This window comes from Spermophilus citellus (assembly GCF_964194105.1).
Source record: "Spermophilus citellus genome assembly, chromosome: 4".
In the NCBI taxonomy this organism is placed as follows: domain Eukaryota; kingdom Metazoa; phylum Chordata; class Mammalia; order Rodentia; family Sciuridae; genus Spermophilus; species Spermophilus citellus.
This window is the reverse complement of record NC_138185.1, coordinates 99,422,325-99,443,849: the sequence shown is the minus strand read 5'-3', so window position 1 is coordinate 99,443,849 and position 21,525 is coordinate 99,422,325. Positions and strand designations below refer to the sequence as shown.

General features: G+C 38.4%; 2 protein-coding genes across 3 annotated transcripts in view; both read right to left on the bottom strand.

Annotated features, from left to right (window-relative positions):
- Nucleotides 1–15,474, bottom strand: part of NIPA2 (NIPA magnesium transporter 2) — a 52,684-nt gene extending 37,210 nt beyond the window's left edge. Inside the window, exons 1-2 of one of the 2 annotated variants that reach the window (XM_081290561.1) lie at nt 15,428–15,474; nt 13,882–13,972 (exon numbers count right to left, since the gene is read on the bottom strand). The gene's annotated coding sequence lies outside the window, so the exon portion shown is untranslated. Of the gene's footprint in view, nt 1–2,925; nt 3,066–13,881; nt 13,973–15,427 lie in introns of those variants that run through there. The other variant, XM_081290562.1, reaches the window with a different exon arrangement.
- The window catches only part of NIPA1 (NIPA magnesium transporter 1), a gene marked incomplete at its 3' end in the record, with an annotated part of 36,690 nt that overhangs the window by 999 nt on the left and 14,166 nt on the right, over nt 1–21,525 (bottom strand). Inside the window, exons 2-4 of the mRNA XM_081290563.1 lie at nt 15,428–15,475; nt 13,882–13,972; nt 2,926–3,086 (exon numbers count right to left, since the gene is read on the bottom strand). Coding sequence (XP_081146689.1) covers nt 2,926–3,086; nt 13,882–13,972; nt 15,428–15,475 — 300 coding nt within the window. The remainder of the gene's footprint in view (nt 1–2,925; nt 3,087–13,881; nt 13,973–15,427; nt 15,476–21,525) is intronic.

Below are 21,525 nucleotides of genomic sequence, written 5' to 3'. Positions count from 1 at the left end.
AAGACAGGCATTGGGAGCTTTGCCCCTCATGGGTGAACTATGAAGACCTGCTCTTGGGGGGGCCAACAGAGGGAGACTCTCCAGAGAAGGGACACTGGAAGGTCAGATGAAAGCTGCCTGGAAGTCTCATTTACAAATTAGGAAAGGCACAGTTAGGCTCATGCAAAAAGAAAATACTGCCCAACTTTGGGCAGGTCTAGGGGATGGAACCCTAACTTATTTACATGTTTGGAAGCAACTTAAATATATGCAAGTGGGCAGGCACAGTGTCAGGAAAGCAGCAGGGCATAAACATGGAGAAGTCTGGGCAAGAGGGAATGCAAAGGGCTTTGATGCTGGGAAGGGCAAGTTCAGACAACATTTCAGATAGGTCCCAAGTATCAAGACAGCTGAGATGGCAGGGGTGGTGGCCAAGGAGGAAGTGGTGCAGAGGGGCAGGAAGAAAAGGGGAACAGGACAGGACTGAGCACACGAGCAGCCAGAGGGGATGCTGAACGACAAGCCTCAGCAGCTATGTGTGAGAACTGGGCTATGCAGAAATAAAAATGCATGGCCAGGAAAACCTATTTTCGTGTGATCATCACCTCTTATTTTTTTAAGGTTAGAGCAGGCACCAGATGCCCTTCAGCATTGTGACACTTTCTTCACATCTATGTTTCTCAAGCATTTATTTCATTATCACCCATATTAGGAACCACTTTCCACCTTTCTCCCATTTGTTCACCACTGTGAAATATCTGTATCATTGATTTATTATACAGCTGTTTATAATTGCATCTAAATCTGTACTTTATAAATTGAAAGAGTGTTTTTTTTCACCTCCAAACATCAGTATTTGCTCTCTGAGGGTGATATTACGTAACATCATTGAGAATGCATGCCTCACAATATTCACTTTTTATATTTATCTGTTTGTTTTTTTAGTGGTGCTGTGAATTAAACCCAGGGTCTCACATACTAAGTACATGCTCTAACACTGAGCTACACCCCAGTCCTGATATTTTCTCTTTAGAAAACATTCCACTACATTTCCCTCACTTCTACCCTCTTTGAATATGACAGAGCACATATCACTTATATAAAATATAAGTAAGTGATAATTTAAATTTCTTCTGAGGCAAAAATTCATCCTGTATTTTTACCTTTAGAAAAAAATATTAGAAAATCTATAAGGTAATAAGTGCCCAGAATAATACCATTTTATATTTTAGATTCTTTCACATTAAAAAGAAAAATTTTTTGCTATCATTCTATCTTCATACCTAATTTTTATTGTGACATATTATATATAATTTACAACTGTACATATAAATTCCAAACATGTAAATAAGTTAGGATCTGATATATATTAGCATTATTCACATTTATCAAAAAGTCAGTAGCCATTGGTTATGTTCCTAAAATAAGTCCTTGAGAGCCCAGTGCTGTGGCAAAGCCTAAACTCACAGCTACAAAAGAGGCTCAGGCAAGAGAATTCCAGGTTCAAATATAGTCTCAGCAACTGACCAATACCCTATCTCAAAATAAAAAAGGGCTGGGGATATAGCTCAGTGGTAAAGCATCCTTTTACCACTGAGTCCAATCCCTAGTACCGCCACCACCACCAATAACAAAAGCCTTCAGGACATTCACATTTACTTCTGTAATCTTTCTCTGGTCTTTTCCTCCCTTCATCTTTGTACTTTTATATCTTACAGTACCAAATATCATGGCTTTTATGGAAATAAATGAATATCACAAAGGTAAGAGTCTCCACACTCCATAAGGAGACACAGACTTGGTTAATTTCACTATGATCCCTTTTTCAATTTTTTTAAAATGTTTATTTTTTAGTTGTAGTTGGACACATTTATCAAAAAGTAAGTAGCCATTGGGTATGTTCTACAAATTAATAAAAAATAAATAAATAAAACAATATCTTTGTTTTATTTATTTATTTTTATGTGGTGCTGAGGATTGAACCCAGGGCCTCACATGTGCTAGGTAAGTGCTTTATCGCTGAGCCACAACCCTAGCCCCCTTTTTCAATTTTCACAAATGTTTTTGTTGCTACTTTCATCACTTTTAATTGAAAGCTACAAAAGAGGGGTTCCCACATTTTGTGGCCTGGAGGCATCTGTGTGAAGGCAATTTTGTGCCACCACCTGTCTAAAATTGTTGGTAAACAGCACAAGACGGTCTACTGGAAGAAATTTAGAAGTAATCTGTACTTAAGGCAGGTGTGTTTATGTAATGTTTTTTATTTGACAAAAAAAAATTAGAAATTATTATATGTCAAACACAAATATATGCACACACAACTGGGGTCTCTGCTCTCATTGCTGCACATCAGAGAGAAGCACTGAGTGGGGACAGAACAGAGTTGGCAGATGCTGGCTGCTGCCATTGGGACAACAGTTCAGGGAGGGGGCAAGACTAGCTGGCCCACAGAAGGAACAATGCATGAAAAGAACCAGAAGAAACTGGATGGTACAGCTCCTAGCCCAGTCAGGGATCTGAGGGCAGGGGTGTGGAGGAGGGACAGTGGAGGAAAAGAGAGATACCCAGAGGTCAGGAAAAGCCACTCATGGCTCTGGAATGAGCCAAGCACCCAGGTTGCAGAGGAAGCCCCTACAGGGATGAGGGCTGAGATAAGGCACTGGCTTGTCATTATGCTGAATGGGTCTACCAGGTGGTCTGGGAGTGACCTTTGCACACATACCATGGCCAGCTAGGCTCAGGGAGGCTGCACAGCTGTGACTGGCTTGTACACACAGCCAATTGATACACATGTACGTGAAGCACAAAGAATGCAAATCTGTGGACTAATTAGGGTGGATACAGGTTTGGCCTACACCACTGAAGTTGCCAGACTGGAGCCATGGCTTAGGAAGTGTGAACTTCTTGGGCAAACGCTCTTGCTCTTGGTTGCAAGGAAGGAGTTACCTGGATTAGTCAGCTTCTCCTCCAGCTCAGCCTGCGTTGTCACACTCTCAGACTTTGGGGAGTGGATAATCAGCACGACAGAACCTGCACAGCTCAGCAGACACCCCAACTTGCCCAGGATGTTGAGTTTTTCCTTCAGAAGATAAGAAGCTAAAATGGACCTTTGATTAAATAAAAGAAGTCATTACTGTTTAAATAAATCACATTATCCAACCTGTTTCTAGTAGGTGCAGATGTTTTTATCTAGAAAACCCACATTTTTCTTTATAGCCATATTTTTATTTTTCATTTAGTTTGTTTTTGGTTCAGATTTTGGGGATTAAAACCAGAGTCTTGCAAAGGCTAAGCACGTTTTACCATTAAACTACATTCACTTCCAGCCCATCATTTAGTTTATAAAAATAGAAAAAAAAGGAGCAATAATAAATCCCTACTTTAAGAAATTATTGAAGCTGTTATTTCAATAAAAATTGAATTTTCATGCATAGTCAGTATACAGTTAATGGCATCTTAAAGTTGACCATTATATATTAGAATCCCAGTAGATATAAAATATATCAGAATAGAAAAAGAAGTTTAATAAGTGGCCCAAAACAAAAAAATATTATTTCCTTATTTATAAAAGTAAACAATAGGAAAAAAAACAACCAAGTGGAAAAGTAGGTCACAAAATTGTCGAAATATACAAGTAATATATGATTTAAAAAAAAAACTTACATTCACTTAAGTGAAAAATGCACATAACAGAAAAGAACTATAAAATTGCTAACAAGAATCACAATATTATAGGAGCATGAGTGATTATTTTTCTCTAATCTTGAAATTTTAAAAACATGACATTACTTTTTTAAAAAAATGTTTTTAGGTATAGGTGAACGCAATAACCTTTACTTTATTTTTATGTGGTGTTGAGGATGGAACCCAGTGCCTCATGAGTGCTAGGTGAGCACTCTACCACTGAGCCACAACCCCAGCCCCGTAGTACTTTTTTTTTGATATTTATTTTTTAGTTTTAAGTGGACACAATATCTTTATTTTACATTTATGTGGGGCTGAGGATAGAACTCAGTGCCTCAAGCATGCTAGGTGAGCACTCTACCACTGAGCCATAACCCCAGCCCCCATATTACTCTTTTAAAGCAAAAAAAAAAAAAAAAAAAAAAAAAGAGTATAAATTTGTGAAACATCTACAACCTTCAAGCCTATAATGTGTATCTTGTTTCTTGTTTCTCTCTGAAGGAAAACCTGGGCTTTCAGTAAGTCACAATACTTACTGGTCATTCTTACACTGCTGGTGACTAGGCTAAGACTCTTGGGGAACATGAGCATCTAAGCAAATGACACACCAGGTTCATGAATGCACTGGATTATTATTTTTTCATCATTATTTTACAGATAAGGAAATAGGTTCAGAAAGGATCAGCACTGAACGTAAGGCCACAAAACTAATGGAAGGGTAGAAGAAATTTCTCTTATGCCCTCCAAGGTTCTCTGAAACGATCTGAAAATAGTTTAATAGCAAAAAACATGTAAATTTATGGTTTGGATTTTAAATGTCCCCCAAATGTCCACATATTGAAGGCTTGGTGCCCAGCCTGTGGTGCTGGGCCTAGTGGAAAGAAGTTAGGTCACTGAGGGCATGCTCTTGAAGGGGATATTGGGACTCTGGCCACCATAATGTGAGCAACTTCTGCCCCATGCTTCCACCATGATGTACTGCCTTTCCACAGGCCCCAAAATAATGAAACCAGCCACTACAAACTAAAACCCCAGAGACTGAACCAAAATAAACTCTTCCTCTTAAGGGGGTTATCTCAGGTATTTTGTCACAGAAATGAAAAAGCTGACTAACATTAAGTGCATAAACAAAGAATCTACACAAATATGAAACTCAGAGAAATGACAGATGTTTGGAGCTCTACACCCTCTTCATAGAGGAGAGGGAAATGGGCAGAGGTGACTTAGAGTAAATGAATAAGCCTAAAGAACAGACAATGGCTTGGCAGAGGCAGCAAAGTTATAGGAAGTTGAGGGATAGAACTTCACTGCAAATACAAGTTGTCTTATGTAGATAAAGTCTCTCAGATAATATCTTCAGCAACCCTTAGAAGAATAGATGAAAAATGTGTCTGGGCTTGGTGACAGCTTTCAGACTCTCCTCTCCTCTTCTCCAGTGCTCATGTCTTCTGGATATCTGATGAGATACCTGGAGAAGGGGTTTAAGACAATTGCATTTTCTTTTCCAAAAGAGTCCTCTGTCAGATAAGTGAACTTCTGAGAAAGCATCTCTCTTTTCTCTGGGAAAGAAAGAGGATGAACAGGGACTGAGAGACTAAGGGGTGGGATGGCAATTGTGGGGAATCAATGAGTGAGATCTTAGGTCTGAGACTATTTCTCCAGCTCAGCGTGCCAAAGTATTCACACTTTAGGGTATCATTTTCTGAGCTCCAGCACCAAGATGTGAAATCATGGTGACGACACACTCATAGGGCCAAAGCTCCCATCTTCTGCCTTATACCACCTGTGCTCCTGTCCCTAGACAGCTCTATTCTGAAGTAACCCCAAGAGTGCAAGTGGGGAAGTAAGCAACATCACTGAAAAAAAGAAAAAAAAGAAAAAAGAAAGACTTGAGAATACGTGACTAGATGTTACACTGAGTGGCCCATGCAGCTGCCCAGAAAAATGGAAACTAGAGCAGTGTGAGGGTCACAGAGTAAGAACACAGCCTGGAACTGGCCTGGAGGATGGGCGGACCAGGACAGTGGGGAGGAGAAAGCAGGGAGGCAGGCTGAGTCTGGACCAAACCATCTTATTCCACTGACTTTCTTGATGGCATCCTCTGAAGCACAAAGGTTTTTAATTCTGATGACTTTCAATTTATCTTTCTTTTGTTCCTCATGCTTTTGTGCTTTAGGTGTCATAATCCAAAGTCACAAAGATTTAAACTCATTTCTTCTAAGTGTTTTATAGTTTTATCTCTTACATTTAGATCTTTGATCCATTTTCAGTTAAATTTTTGTATAGTGAGTTAGGAGTACAACTACTCCTTTGCATGTGGATATCCGATGACTCAGTACCATTTGTTTAAAAGATTATTCTTTCCTCACCGCACCCCTAGCAAAAATCAACCGACTATAAATGTGAGGGTGTACTTCTGAAATATACCCTATTCTATTAATTTACAATGCTACCCTTATCCCAGCATCAGTTTTTGATTACTACAGTTTTGTAGGAAGTTTTGAAATTTTTAAATTCATCAAATAATGTATAGTCTTCAGAGTATGAGTTTTACAATTCTTTAAAAAAATTTTTTAGGGGCTGGGGATGTGGCTCAAGCGGTAGCGCGCTCGCCTGGCATGCGTGCGGCCCGGGTTCGATCCTCAGCACCACATACCAACAAAGATGTTGTGTCCGCCGAGAACTAAAAAATAAATATTAAAAATTCTCTCTCTCTCTCTCTCTCTCTCTCTCTCTCTCTCTCTCTCTCTCTCCTCTCTCACTCTCTCTTTAAAAAAAATTTTTTTTAGTTGTAGATGGACACAAAATGTTTATTTATTTATTTTTATGTGGTGCTGAGAATCGAACCCAGTGCCTCACATATGTTAGCCAAGCACTCTACCACTGAGCTACAACCCCAGTTTTGCAATTCTTTTGTTAATTTGTTCTTATTTAATTAATTTTGGTGCTACTGTATATGGAACTATTTCCTTAGTTTCATTTTAGGCTCACTCAGTACTACTACTATATACAAATAGGACTGATTCCTACTTCTTAATCTGATTAATACATTAATCTTGTATCCAGCACCCTTTCCAAACTTACATTACTTCTAACAGTTTCTTAGTAGATTCCTTAGGATTCTCTATATACAAGAGCATGTCCTCTATCAACAGAGTCAGTTTACAGAGACAGTTTAATGTCTTTCTTTCCAATCTGGATGCCTTTTAATTCACCTATTTGCCTAATTGCTTTGTTTCTAACATGCAGTACGATGCTGAGCAGAGGTTGTAAAAGTGGACAGTTTGTCTTGTTTCTGTCTTAAGGAGAAAGTATCCAGTCTTTCCATTAAGAATGCATTCTTGGGATAAATGGCACTTGGTCATGGTGTGAAAATGTTTTCATATATTATTGGATCCAATTGGTTAGTATTTTGTTGAAGTCCTCTCCATCCATATTCCTAAAAGAAATGGTTTAATAGTTTTCTTATGATATCTTTGGCTTTGTTACTAGGAAAATAGTGGATTCTGTATGAGATGGGAAAGTTCCCTCCTCTTGTATTTTTTAGAAGGATTTGTAAGGAGTTGGTATTCTTTTTCATTAGTATTCTTTTTCTTCTTCTCCTCCTTATTCTGTAGTGTGTATCAAATTCAGAGTCTCCCACATACCTAGGCAATCAACCACTCTCTGTCACTGAGTTACATCACCAACCCAAGAACTGATATTCTTTAAATGTCTGATAGAATACTCCAGTGAAACCGTCTCTGCCTTGATTTTTTTGTTGCAAGTTTTTTTCCATTACTAATTCTATTTACAAGTTATTATTCAGATTTTCTACTTCTTCTTAAAACAGAATAGTTTGTCTTTTACTAGGAATGTTTCCATTTAAGTTATCTAATGTTATAAATAAAATAAATAATTATTATTATTTGTCATGTTTGCATATAATCTGGTAGAAATGTTCCATACTTCAGTTTTGATTTTCTTTGGGGGTGCAGGAGTGTGGTACTGCGGATTTAACTCAGCACTTAACCACTGAGCCACATCCCCAGCTCTTTTTATTATTATTTTTATTTGTTCTTTTTAGTTATACATGACAATAGAATGTACCAAAATGCACACAAAATACATACATACATGGAGTAAAATTTCCCATTTTTGTGGCCATACATGATATGGAGAGTTACACTGGTTGTGTAATCATATATAGGTTTTGCTGCCTATATTTGGAATTCTGTTTTTAGGTGTATATTTCTTTACAACTGTTGTTATTTTCCAGATGCGCTGACTATCCTGTTACTATAAAACACCCCTTTTATCTTTAGTAAAAATTTTTATTTTACAGTCTATATTATCTGCTATATAGCCTTTCCAACTTTCTTACAGTTACTATTAGAATAATCTACATTTTTCCTTCATTTTTTTTCTTTTTTTATTTGTTCTTTTTAAGTTTTACATGTCAGTAGAATATATTTTGACATATTTATACAAACATGGAGTACATCTTATTCTAATTAGGATCCCATGGTGGTTATACATGAATGTAGAAATTCATTGTGGCATATTCATATATGTAAATGGGAAAGTTATGTCAGATTCATTCCACTGTCTTTCCTGTTCCTATCCCTGCTCCCTTCCCTTCAACTTCTTTGTCTAATGCACTAAACTTCTATTATTCTCCCCACTTGTTGTGTGTCAGCATCCATATATCAGAGAGAACATTCGACCTTTGGTTCTCTGGGACTGGCTTATCTTACTTTGCATGATAGACTTCAGGTCCACCCATTTACAGCAACTGTCATTAAGTCATTCTTTTTTCCCCCTTCATTTTATTTCAACCTGCTTGTACAGTTGAATCTCAAGTACATGTCAAACAGGAAGTCCTTGTTCTGTGATTTTTATCCAACCTGATAGTGTCTGCCTTTGGACTGTTTAATAGGCTGTTTAATTTTTATTGAAACAGTAAGATTTATATATGCCTCATGTCCCTTTGTGGCTTGGGGGGTGATTATTAGGGATTGAGATCAATGATGCTTTACCACTGAGCTACTTAGTCCTTTTAATTTTAATTTTTTCTTTTTAGACAAGGTCTTATTAAGTTGCCCAGGTCGTCCTCAAACGTGTGATACTCCCGACTCGGCCTCCTGAGTAGCTGGGATTATAGGTGTGTGCCACTGCCCATCCTTTCTGTCTTTTTTGCTCCCCGTTTACTATTTCCTTTTGCATTACATGAATTATGTTCAATGTAACATTTTAATTCCTTTAAGAATATTTTTGTTACATTTACATTTTTTTCTAGTGCTTTCTCTTAGTGCTTAACAGAATAAATTGATCGTAATGTAACCCAGTGAGATATAATGCTACTCTTATGTAGCTGTTTTCTTTTCCTCTTTTTTTCTGCATGTTTGTGAGTACATATATCTAAAACCAAATAATATATTATAATCATTACCTTGCTTATTAAAGAAGCTAAGACGAGGAAAAAACCAAGTACATATTTATGGAAGTCACTATATTTACTTATTTATTTACCAGACACTCTGACGTTCTTATTGTCTTTCAAACATATACTAAATGGTCAGGTATTTATTTTTTTATCTGGGAGCTTAAATACATTCTAATGAAAATAAAGTTTAATATTAGTGGAGTAAATTTATTTTCCTAAACGTATTTTCCTGTGTGTAAATTGACAGTTCCTGTCCTTCATTTCATCTATTGAGATTTTCGTATTATTCTGTGAAAATTCTTTTTTTAATATTTATTTTTTAGTTGTAGTTGGGCACAACTACAGTGTGGTGCTGAGGATCGAATCCAGGGCTTCACACATGCTAAGCAATCGCTTTACTGCTGAGCCACAACCCCAGCCCTGTGTGAAAATTCTTCATATCTGGGCTGGGGATGTGGCTCAAGCGGTAGCGCACTCGCCTGGCATGCGTGCGGCCCGGGTTCAATCCTCAGCACCACATACAAAGATGTTGTGTCCGCCGAAAACTAAAAAATAAATATTAAAAAAAATTCTCTCTCTAAAAAAAAAAAAAAAAAAAAGAAAATTCTTCATATCCTAGTTTTAACCATTGTCATATTGGAAATGTTTTCCCCAGTCTACTTATTTTTTCCTTGTAGAAAATTAACTTTTTAATTTTCATTACTTTCAACTTTAGAAACTTGTTATACTTCAAAGATCTGAAGGAAATTCTATTTTTTTCATGTCACTAACATGTGTCTAAGCTATACATAGTCTACGAAGTCTGGAAACAGCTAAACATTTTCTTCTTTTTGTAGAATGAGCCTCTGCATTATTTCCTCTGGATGTGTTAGAGATGTAGGTTGTTCAGAGACATAAACCTTCTGTAGCTGTGTGCCACAGCTTAGGCAGGGAGTGGTGGAAATAACAGTTAATGCAGCTTTCCACAGCACACTGACCTCTGTGCTGTTGATAAAGGACAATGTACTTGAACATTTCATGTAATGTCACATATATCATACACAGGAATGTAGTATCAACATACCATTTAATATTATAATTGTCTCTATTTCCAAACTTGATAGCTACTCTGTATTTTAACTCACATAATCACATTCTGATTTTGCCCTGATCAGATTTAAATTGACGTTCCTAACAATTTGCTTACCAGTTTTCCCAATACTGTTTATTAAAGAGAAATAAAAGGAACTGGGGTTGTAGCTCAGTGGCAGAATGTTTGCCTGGTATGTGAAAGGCGTTGGGTTCAAACCTAGCACTGTTAAAAAAAAAATGATGTTTTTTTTTTTTTAATACTAGAGACATGAAAGCTCAATGTAGCTCCTGTTCCTAGACTAGATTTTGTATTAGAAAGAAAAAATACTGACATAAAGGAAAACATTATAAAATACCAGTATATTAAAGTCGGTTGACAAAAATTGAAATTGGGGCTGGGAATGTGGCTCAGTGGTAGAGTGCTTGCCCAGTGAGGCACTAAGTTTGAGTCTCAGTACTGCATATAAATAGGTGAATAAAATAAAGGCCCATCAACAACTAAAATAAAATAAAATTTAAAATATATATATATATATATATATATATATATAATTTTTTAAAAAAAGATATATGAATTGTAACAAGACTAAATTTATCAAAACTGGGTCAGGCACCATGGTACATGTCTGTAATCCAGCTACTTGAAGACTAAGGAAGGACAACTGCAAGTTTAAGGCCAGCCTCAGCAACTTAGTGACTCAAAATAAAAAAATAAAAGCACCCTGGGTTCAATTCACAGTACCAAAAAAAAAAAAAATTGAAATTAATGCTGACTTGTGGTTATGCAGAGAATTTCTTTAGTTTTTGGAAGTACATAATAATCATGATGCATTATTACTTAATCTCAGGGGCTGGAAATGTAAGTTCATGGAAGAGTGCTTGCCCAGCATATGTGAAGTCCTGGGTTCTATTCCCACCTTTGTAAAAAAATAAAAACAAATCTTACCTTCGAATGGATTCAAAAACAACCCCAGAACATGAAAAACAAAATAAATCCCACATACATAGAGAATAGTGGTTTTTAACAAGGATGAATTGCTGATGTTCAGAGACATTTTGGGGAGGGGGTGAATGCTGTGGAGGCAGGGATGCTGCCAGACACCCTACAATGCACAGGACATACACCCACCCCCATGATATAGAAATACCTGGCCTCAGATGTCAATAGTACCAAAGCAAGAAACTCTAATATAGAGAAAGTAACTAATAGAACAAGAGGGGTAAAACGTCACTAACGTGTCTAAGCAAAGTGATACGAGTGTTAAGATTTTTCCTAAACTTGCACCTTTTTTCTTAATTTCCAAATAAGAAGTTTTTTAAAAACCCACTTTTTAAAATGTTTTGATATTTACTATATCATTCATTAAATCGTTACAGGAAAAATGGACCTATTTGGGGGTTCTTCATTCTATTCTCTGATAGACTTATTTTCTCCTAGTGCCATATTCTTTTCAGTTCTGGTCTGTGTAATTCAAGCAACTCATCCCAATATCAAAAGAACATCTTATAAAATATCTATACATGTATACATACATATATGTGCACTTATATTTTTGTGATTTTTTTTCCAAATTAATTTTAATTTTTTTCTTTAAAAAAAAAAGTAGTAGTTCAGGGCTAAGGATGTAATGAAACACAGTGGTAGAGCACTTGCCTAGCATGCACAAAGCCCTGGGTTCGCTTCTTGGAAAGGGTGGGAGAAAAGGAAATTGGAATCCTGAGTTGGCAGTCTTTTATCCAAAATGGCATGTCCCACATTTCTTTGGGTGAATAACATCCTCTGCAGACTTGGAGCAGTGAGCATTTCTGGTTAAGTAACTCAACTATCAAAGTGCATGAGAACAGTTCTTAGGAAATTACCTAGGCAAGGCTTTTAATATGTGCACATTAAATGTGCCACATAAAAGATAATGGGGTTAGCTTGATTATCTTCCAAGGGAATGAACTGAGGAAGCTGGAGGAGTGACTCTAGATGTGAGCACCACTCTGGCCCTCCCAGCTTTTCAGAGTCATCCAAAAAACAAAGTGATGCTAAGCCACGCAGGGATCGAACACATCTGAATAAGAACAATGTGCTACAACATAGTTCCAAAGCTTCATATGTGATAAACATGGTTTGTGATTTTTAAACCACAGAATTTTAAGCCTCAGTGAATTTAAAGTGAAACATAAACATATCCATCATAGATGCCCTTCTCTGCCAAGGATTTGGGGGTCTGTCTGGAATACAGCTGAAACCCAATGAATCTATGAGTTAGAAACTTTATTTCTCTTCTACCCTATTTCTCTTTATTAATGATTTATTTGAAAGTAAAGCAGAATGTAAATATGTTCACAAAGATATGTGTTGAGCTATAAAATAAATGTCACATAAAAATAATTTTTGTAGTCAGCCAAGTGCTACGGTATGGATAAGGTTTGTCCCTGCTAAGACTGATGTTGATATTTGATTCACAATGCAACATTATTGAGAGCTGGTGGCCTGTAAGAGGTGATCAGTCATTGAGAGGGACAGTGCAGCTCTGACAGGTTTGGATTAGTTATCACTAGAATAGGTTGTTTTAATGTGAGGTTGTTCCTCGTGTTTGGCCTCCTTCACTTTCTGCCACAAACTCAAGTAACATGGGGCACTTGCCTGAACCTGGACTTTCCACTACCATGAACCAAACTAAAATCTCTTTTATTTAAAAATTACCCAGTCTCAGGAATTCCATTTGTGATATTTGACAACTGGCAACCTTCAACTCCTCTCCTTTTCCCTACTTCTGGGAAATATGGTAAGAAAGCCTGTTCACATTCTCTGTCCCTGGATTCCCTGAACCTTTGGTGTGGGCAGATATTTCAAACCATGAAAGACTCAGCTTCAGTGTGCAAACCTTCAAAAGCACACACCTACAGGAAAAACCCAAAGCACTTTCAATTTTTTTTTTTTTTTTTTTTTTTTTTTTGGTACTAGGCATTGAACTCAGTGGCACTCTACCACTGAGCCACATCTCCAGTCTTATTTTGTATTCTCACTGAGTTGCTTAATGCCTCACAGTTGCTGAGGCTGGCTTTGAACTCACGATCCTCCAGCCTCAGCCTTCCGCCTCAGGCTCCCGAGCCAGTGGGATTACAGGCGTGCACCACTACACCGGGCAGCACCCTTCAAACTCTGATTTTCACACCGCACCAAATGAGAGCCCCTTTTGGGGGGTGGGGAGTGGGGGATCCTTTGCTATTTACTGTGTGAATCATAAACCTTATTTTATGTACATTGGTACCCATGAGTAATTTGTCCCAACCTATATAATTTCATAGAGTAATGTGGGGCACTGTCCAGAGTCCAGCAAAGGATGCTAAACACCCAAATAAAACACCATTGACACATTTTGCTTCGTGCTTTCTCAGAATAACTTGCCAGGGTGTTAAGGAAGACTCTGATTTCTAAGAGATTTTCCAGGGCAAAGCACTTGAGAGTGAATAGCACCAGATTCACTGGTAACCTTGAATAAGTTGGAATTTAAAGTACACTAAAGTAAATCCTAAGAGAAGGGTTAATAATACACAGAACTACATTTGAAGGAATAAAATTAAATGATATAGAGTGAAATTTGAAGCCCTATCTTTACTTAGAATTTTCCTTTCTTTAAAAAAAAACAGAAACACATAAAACTGAAAGTTTTTTTTAACATAATCTAAACTACACATCCAATATCAAAACACAGAATCTCAGCTCTCACCCGAATGGCACTCCAAGCGCACCCAGGGGAGTCACCAGGACCGTGGGGACTGCCGTGTAAGCCAGGAAGTTTCCAATCTGGCCAACAGCCACTGTCAAGAGAATCACAAGGACACTACTTGCAATTACAGAGCTCACTTTTAGCACTGATCACAGAGTTGAATTTTGCAAGGCCTTGCTCTGAAAGGGCTACTTCTTTTCCACTGCTTGTGAGGAAGCAAATCTGGGTGTCACTTATGTTTCAGGGTCATGAGAACACAGAGCAGATCCTGCAGCTTCACTGGTGTAGTTAGCCAGGGAGAAGTTCCAGCCCTTTAGGGAAACAGCCAATGTAACTGGCAGTAACTGGCAATAAGTGCAATACCGAGTACATTCCTTAACACATCCTTGTAGGTTTTTTAAAAATTTTATATAATTTTAAAACACTACTTTTAATATAATCTTTTAAAAAATCTTATTTTTAAAATTCATTTTTAAACTGAAACATACAAATTGTATATACTTATGGGGTACCATGTGATGCTCTGACACATGTATACAGTGTGTAATGTTTAAATTAAATATATCTATTTACTTGACCATACAACATTTCTTTATGGTATAAACACTAGAAATTCTTTCTTCTAGCTTTTTCAAAATATGCAATGTTATCACTACCTACAGTCACTCTACTGTACAATACTGTGCAATAGAAAACTAGACCATCTTATTCCTATCTAACTGTATTTCAGTATTCATTGACCAGCCCCTTCCCAAGTTGGGTAGACCTTCCATGTGGCCTGAAACCCACTCTAGAGAAGGCAGCTGGCCACAGGGCTGAGTTATTGGGCTACCAAGTAAAAACACTGCTGTCTGCACAGGACTGCCCCAGGGGCTCCATCCAAAGAGAGTCTGAGGGAGAGTCCTTCAACCTGAGAGTACTTAAAGGGAAGTTCTTTAATGAATAGTATCAGCCTTGGCAGGTAATTTCTTGCTCAAAAGATAATATATAACAAGTAAACCACATGATATTTCTGAAACCTCTAATACAATTGTCCTTTACATTCTTACAGTTCTGAACTCTGATTTTGTTATTTATTTTTATATTATAGCGCATGACCTCTGATCTGGTCTCTGAGTTGAGTCAAGAAATGCTCCTTCTTAAATCAAATGTGTTGAGCAAAATGAGGCAGCTTAACACATGGAATTCCACCAAAAGCCATCAGACCGGCTATGGATGACTAAGCAGGCCCAGGGCAGGTTCACCCAGACCGGATTCAGGAATAAGCATGGGCAGCAGGAGCCTCTGCTGACTCCTTCCTGGTAGTCATTCTACACCATTCCATGAACTCCCTTCCAAAAAAGGAAAGGACAAAGGGGGTAAGGCCAGTGACTCTCAGGAGGGAGTGGGTGGAATCATGGATATTCAAAGCCTAGGAAGAGGAAGAGTGACACCCTCCTCCAAAAGACAGAGCCAGACTCATCTGCTGGCTCCAGCCCTGCCCAGATGAATGACTGACCTTCAGAGAGAAACAAAAAGACCAGACTTCACCACCAGGGCAACTTACTTGCAATTGTGCCGGCCCACCACACGATGTCTGTTAAATAAGAGGTACCTACAAAAGAATGAGAAAAATGTCATGTAAGTAGGTTTGTAAGATACATATGTCAGGGGCCGGGATTGTGGCTCAGCGATAGAGTGCTTGCCTAGCATGCATGAGGCACTGAGTTTGACCCCCAGCACCACATAAAACAAATAAAATAAAGGTAGTGCCCATCTACAATTAAAAGAAAAAAAGATACGTATGTCATTAAGTAGGAGGTTTATAAGCAACTAACTTAAAAGAGCAATCATCATGTGAAAACTAAAATTGAAAAGAATAATGAATGTCATGCTGTTTATTCACCCTATAAATAATCTTTAGTCTATAAATAGCAAGATGACAAACCACTAAATATAGCAAAGATATTTTTTGCAACCAACACAGGATGACCTAAGAAAACAGATGAAAGCTTTATAAATTAGTTTTCTTGGCTCAGCAAGCCACTACAGAGACACGAGTATTCTTTGGAATGGAGTTTTACATCACTCCCAAATGACACAGTCTTTAAAGTCCAACTCTCTCATGCATTTACTGTAACCCATTTATATGATAATTTTACTATTATAGGGTTCAATGACTTCCTCCTTAAAGTGGTTACTCAATTTTCTTGATTTAGAATCCTTCTGATATAGCTCTTTTTCAACCACTTGGGCACCAGATCCTTCTAGCCACTCAGTGTGTTGACACTTTACATCATTATTACCTTGTATTCTCTTGTCATCCTCACATATCCCCAAGCAGGGCAGGCAGAGGTGAGGACAGTCTGGCCTCCCCATCACATTTATTGGTTCTTGTCTCATTCCTTGGGACAGGAACTTAGTGAGAGGGCCTCCCAACCTTTGGGACCTATTGTCCTTCGTTAGCTGACACAATGTTCCTATTCTGATTGCTTTTCCTGATTAAAATTCCCAATTATAACTGGATTCTTTTTTTCTAACTGGACTTTTAAATTCTCAACAGTAACCACAAGAATTTGGAAGAAGAAACAGAAAGCCTGCCTGCTTAATATTCGGGCAGAGCTACAAGTATTACAATAAGTACTTAAAAAGCAAAACAGGGTCATTAAGTAATGTTTGAACTGGACGAGGTGGTATGTTCCTGTAGTACTAAGACAGTACAGTTTGAGTTCCGGAGTTCAAGGCCATCCTAAGCAACTTAGCAAGACTCTGTCTCAAAATACAAAATTAAAAGAGCTGGGGACATAGCTCAGTGGTTAGGTACCTCTGGGTTCAATTCCTAGTACCAAAAAACAAACAAACGATGATAATGATAATGACAAATAAAGACTGAATAGGAGGAATATCACCATCTGACAGCATCACAATAAAAACTGATTCAGGAAAGAATCAGTGGATACTAAAAGAAGCCGATGAAAGCATCTGTTTTCTTAGGTCAGCCTATGTTGGTTGCAAAAAATATCTTTGCTATATTTTTATCTTGTTTGTTTCAGAACAAGATTGTCAATGAATTACCTCCATAGGTCCTTTTTATTTTTATTAATTAATCACAAAAAGAAAAAGTTATTTTGATGCTAGAAAAGTCTGGCAGACATCAACTTATTAACCAAATGGTCACAGTTAACATCACCAGTGTTACAGTTTAGATACGAGATGCCCCCACAAAAGATCATGTGTGAGGGCTGGGGCTGGGGCTTAGTGGTATATGCTTGCCTAGCATGTGTGAGGCACTGGGTTTGATCTTCAGCAGAACATAAAAATAAATAAATAAGGGTACTGTGTCCATCTACAACTGAAAAAAAAAAATTTAAAGAAAAGCTCACGTGTGACCCAACAGATGTTGTTTTTTTTTTTAATATTTATTTTTTAGTTCTCGTCGGACACAACATCTTTGTTGGTATGTGGTGCTGAGGATCGAACCCAGGCCGCACGCATGCCAGGCAAGCGTGCTACCGCTTGAGCCACATCCCCAGCCCAAGATGTTTGAGGTCAGAAACCATACGTGCACTAAGTGTTTGATTGCCTTGCAAAACAAAGACCCCCTTAAATATATATATTTTTGGTTCAAAAGACCAAAACCCCTGTTAATAAAAGAATCATAATCTTAAAAAAAAAAGCTCATATGTGAGACAATGCAAGAAAGTTTAGAGGTAAAATGACTGGGTTATGAGAATTTTAATACAATCAGTGAATTAATTCCCTGATAGAGATGAACTGGATGATAACTATAGGCAGGAAGGGTATGGCTGGAGGAGGCAGGTCCCTGGGGGTGCCCCTTTGGGGTTTATCTTCTGTCCTTGTTGAGCAGAGCTCGTTCACTCTCTGCTTCCTGGTGCCATGTCTGAGCTGCTTTCCTCCACCACACCATTCTGCCATGATGTTCTGCCTCAGGCCCCAAGGAATGGAGTCAGCCATCTTTGGATTGAGACCTCTGAAACTGTGAGCCCCAAAATAAACCTTTCCTCCTTAAAATTGTTCTCATCAGGCCTTTTGGTCATAGCAGTGAACGAGCTGACTAAAACAACCAGTGATGGGATTTCGACATCAAGTGCCTCTTGAGTGGGTGCATTGAGAAGAACCTAACAGAACATCCATCACATCCCTGCCAAAGGCACAGCCTGAAACCAATCACAAGGAAACATCAGACAAACCTCAACTGTTTCACAGCTGTCCTTCATCCTTCAAAACCAGCAAGGTCATGAAGAAAAAGAAAGGCTGAAGAACCATCACAGGTTAAAACAAACAGAAGATCCAAGGTAACTAAATGCAACAGCTGAGGCAAGACTGCGGGAATAGGTTGCCATCAAGGACAGAACTGGGGTACTGGCAAAATCTGAACACGGACTACCGTAGATAAAGGATTAATGAAACTCCTCTCTTTCTATGTGAGAATTTGACTTATAGTTCATGTTCTGGCTCCAAAATGTCAATAGCCATGTTGCCAGGCAATGGGCACATATGGCAAAAAATGACCTCTGATGGGCAGACAGCACCTGGAATAGAGGCCTGTGAACCTGTGGTGTCAATTCCGTTGCTTGTGCCCCCAAAGCCATGACTACTATGCCGTCTGGAGCTCTCTCTGTGACTGTTACACTGGGTGCATGAGGCTTCTAAGTAGGATAGCTGAGCCACCTGCAGGCTGCAGCTGTGTATCCAGGCCCTGAGCCATGCTCTGCCTCTGCTGCCAGGCTCCAGCTGAAGAAGAGGCCTGACACTGCTGGGGCTCCTGTCTTGGGCCCTTGTGAGTGTGTATGATGCAAATGTGCCTCAGGATGTCTCGTGACTCAAAAGTTTAGCAAAGCCTGCATGATAAACACTGCAGAACAGTTATCAGCCATCAGTACGTAATCAACATTATTTTTTTTCATTCCTAATCTTGAGTATGCTAACCACACAATGGCTATTTACACCCCCAAAATGCATGCTGAATAGTGACAGGTCATGAGAACCACTCCAGAATACTAGTATAAAATCCTGGTAGACCAGTTTCCCCATAAAACCCCATCATTAATAAATAAAGTGATTAAAGTCTCCGGAAATTGTCCAAAGGGCATACAGCATATATCTTTTTATCAATTCCTGACTTTAGACTTTGAGTCTTCCTTTTGGCTTGGTCAGTCTAGTTGGCACTACGGAAGATGGTGGAACCCTTAAGAGGTGTGGCCAAGTGAGAAGTCTTAAGTCACTGCTGGCCTGCCCTTGAAGAGGACTGGTGTATGCTGGTCTCTTCCTCTCTCTTTTCTTTTTCTTGCTCCCTTGCCACCAAGAGGTTAGCAGCTTGCTCTACCACATACTCCCACTATTACATACCATCTCACCATAGAACCAAAGCAAGAAGGCCAACTGACCATGGATGGAAACCTCCACAGCTGTGAACGAAAATAAACCCTTCCTCTTTTTTAAATTGATCATTTTAAGAATTTTGTTACAACAACAGAATGCTGACTAACAAAAGTGGTTGGGGCATTTAATTTGTATAATTTCAATTAATTGATGTCTGTTCTATGGCCTTGTATTTGATCTTTCAGAGAATATTCTATGTCCAGTTGAGAAGGTGCATCTTGCTGTTATCAGATAAAGTGTTTTACAGAAGTCTGTTAGGTCTAGTTGGCTTATAGAGCTCCTCTATTTCCTTATTGATCTAATAAAGGATAGCAATTTTACTATCCTTTATTGAAAGAAGGAAATGAAGGTTCCCAACTATTATTGTTCAACTGCCTATTACTCTCTTCATGTCAGTTTTTGCTTTATGTATTTGGGGGCTCTATTGTTAGTTGCACGTGTGTGTGTGTGATATGTGTGTGTGTGTGTGTATGTGTGTGTGTTTATAATGCTGGAGATTGAATGCAGAGCCTCAGCAAGCACTCTACCATTAACTTCACCCTCAAAACTTCATGTATATTTTCAATTGATATGTCCTTCTGCAAGGATGATGTTATTATTATAAAATATCTTCCCTTTATCTCTGGTAACAATTTTGTCCTAAAGTCTGCTTTATCTGTTATTAGTATAGCCCCTCCAGCTTTCTTTTGTATATAAGTAGATATTCCTATTCACTATTAACATATTTCATCCTACTACAGTATCCTGAAGCACACTTTGAATATTTACATAGTAATTTACTCAATGGCTTTTCAATGTTCTATATATAATTTTAAAAAAGATAACAGGGACTTTAGAATTGAGGAAGTGATCACAATCTTTCCTCTTAGAGTCTATGTTTAAGGCAGGGAAGAGAAAAAATTGTCTCCTTTTGTTGTGATGAACATGATTTGGGCATGATTTCTTATAAAGTCATGGGAGCAGATGACCTATAGTGACCCTCCTGCAATCAAAGGTGGCCCAAGGATATCAGTAGCCAGAGAAATGGGGCCCAGGACTCTCCCTTTTCACTACCAAGGTTTTCTCAACGCCACTGATCATCATATAATACATGCTTTCAGTGGTTTGAAACTATGTTACCAAAATGGGAAAAACCTGGAATATAAGGTACCTAGGAATGAGGAAGTGGCAGAATTTTGTTCTCTCTTTATCATAGGGTTCTGTTAAGTTCCAAGTATTACATGTTCTCCAACTCATGCTCCCAAGCAGGAACTTGGAGTTGTTGAAATATAAAAGTTATTCAGGTCACCCTTACCTTTAAAGCCAATGTTAGGCTTAATTTTTTTTCTGCTTCCATAGATATTGAACAAGTCAGAATTTTGGGTCTAGATACCTGCTCCATAACCCAATATCTGCCTACACTCCTAGCTGTGTATCAAAGCACATGGTCCAGGAGGAACTCAATCCAGCAGCAAGTCCTATGCTCTGTCCTGAAGGAAGAGCACAGTTGTGTGTACCAACCATATGGTGCCCAGCTTCCTTGCTGAGCTCATTGTCCTACATTCCCTCCTCTTTCTTCAACCAAGAGCCGCTGGGAGCCTGCACTCCCTATAATGCCCCCAAACCACTGGATTTCTTCACAGTCTACCCTCACAGGTAACCATCCCTAAAAGCCCCTAGTCATTCAGCTGGTACTCTCAAGAGGTACCTGTTCAAGCCTCATCCGTATTTCTCATCTTTCCAGTTATCGCCTGTCCTCTTTTACTCTTCAAGTCCTCTGGTCTTAGCAAGAACAGGGAGAGAAGGAATTGAGAAAGGCCAGGGAACTTCTGTTTGTTTTCATATACTCACACCTCATGTTGCACTCAGTCCCATCTAGGGTGGGCTACAGAGGTTAACAGTAGCAAAATTCTCAGGGCTTTTTCTCTCATTGGAAACCTTGGTTGCCAAATAAGAGCTGCATGGTTGTTTGTAACAGCTGAACTATAAAACAAAGAAGTATTTGTGCAAATACAAAAGAGATTTAGGATGATAAAATCAACTGGAAGTGACACTGTACACATGAGCTGTGGCTTCTAAGACCTACCATCTAGTTATAAATGTGAGTAACATATCTTTAAAATACAGCTTTCTAGTGTAAAAATGCAGATGGTCATCTAATTTACGCATTTAATTACAGCGTGGAAATCATCCCCACTCGTGTGTGCTCCTAACAGCAACAATAGAAGTCAATGCTAACAGCAAAGAGGAGTGGACCACTATGTCCTTTGAAATGAATATCCT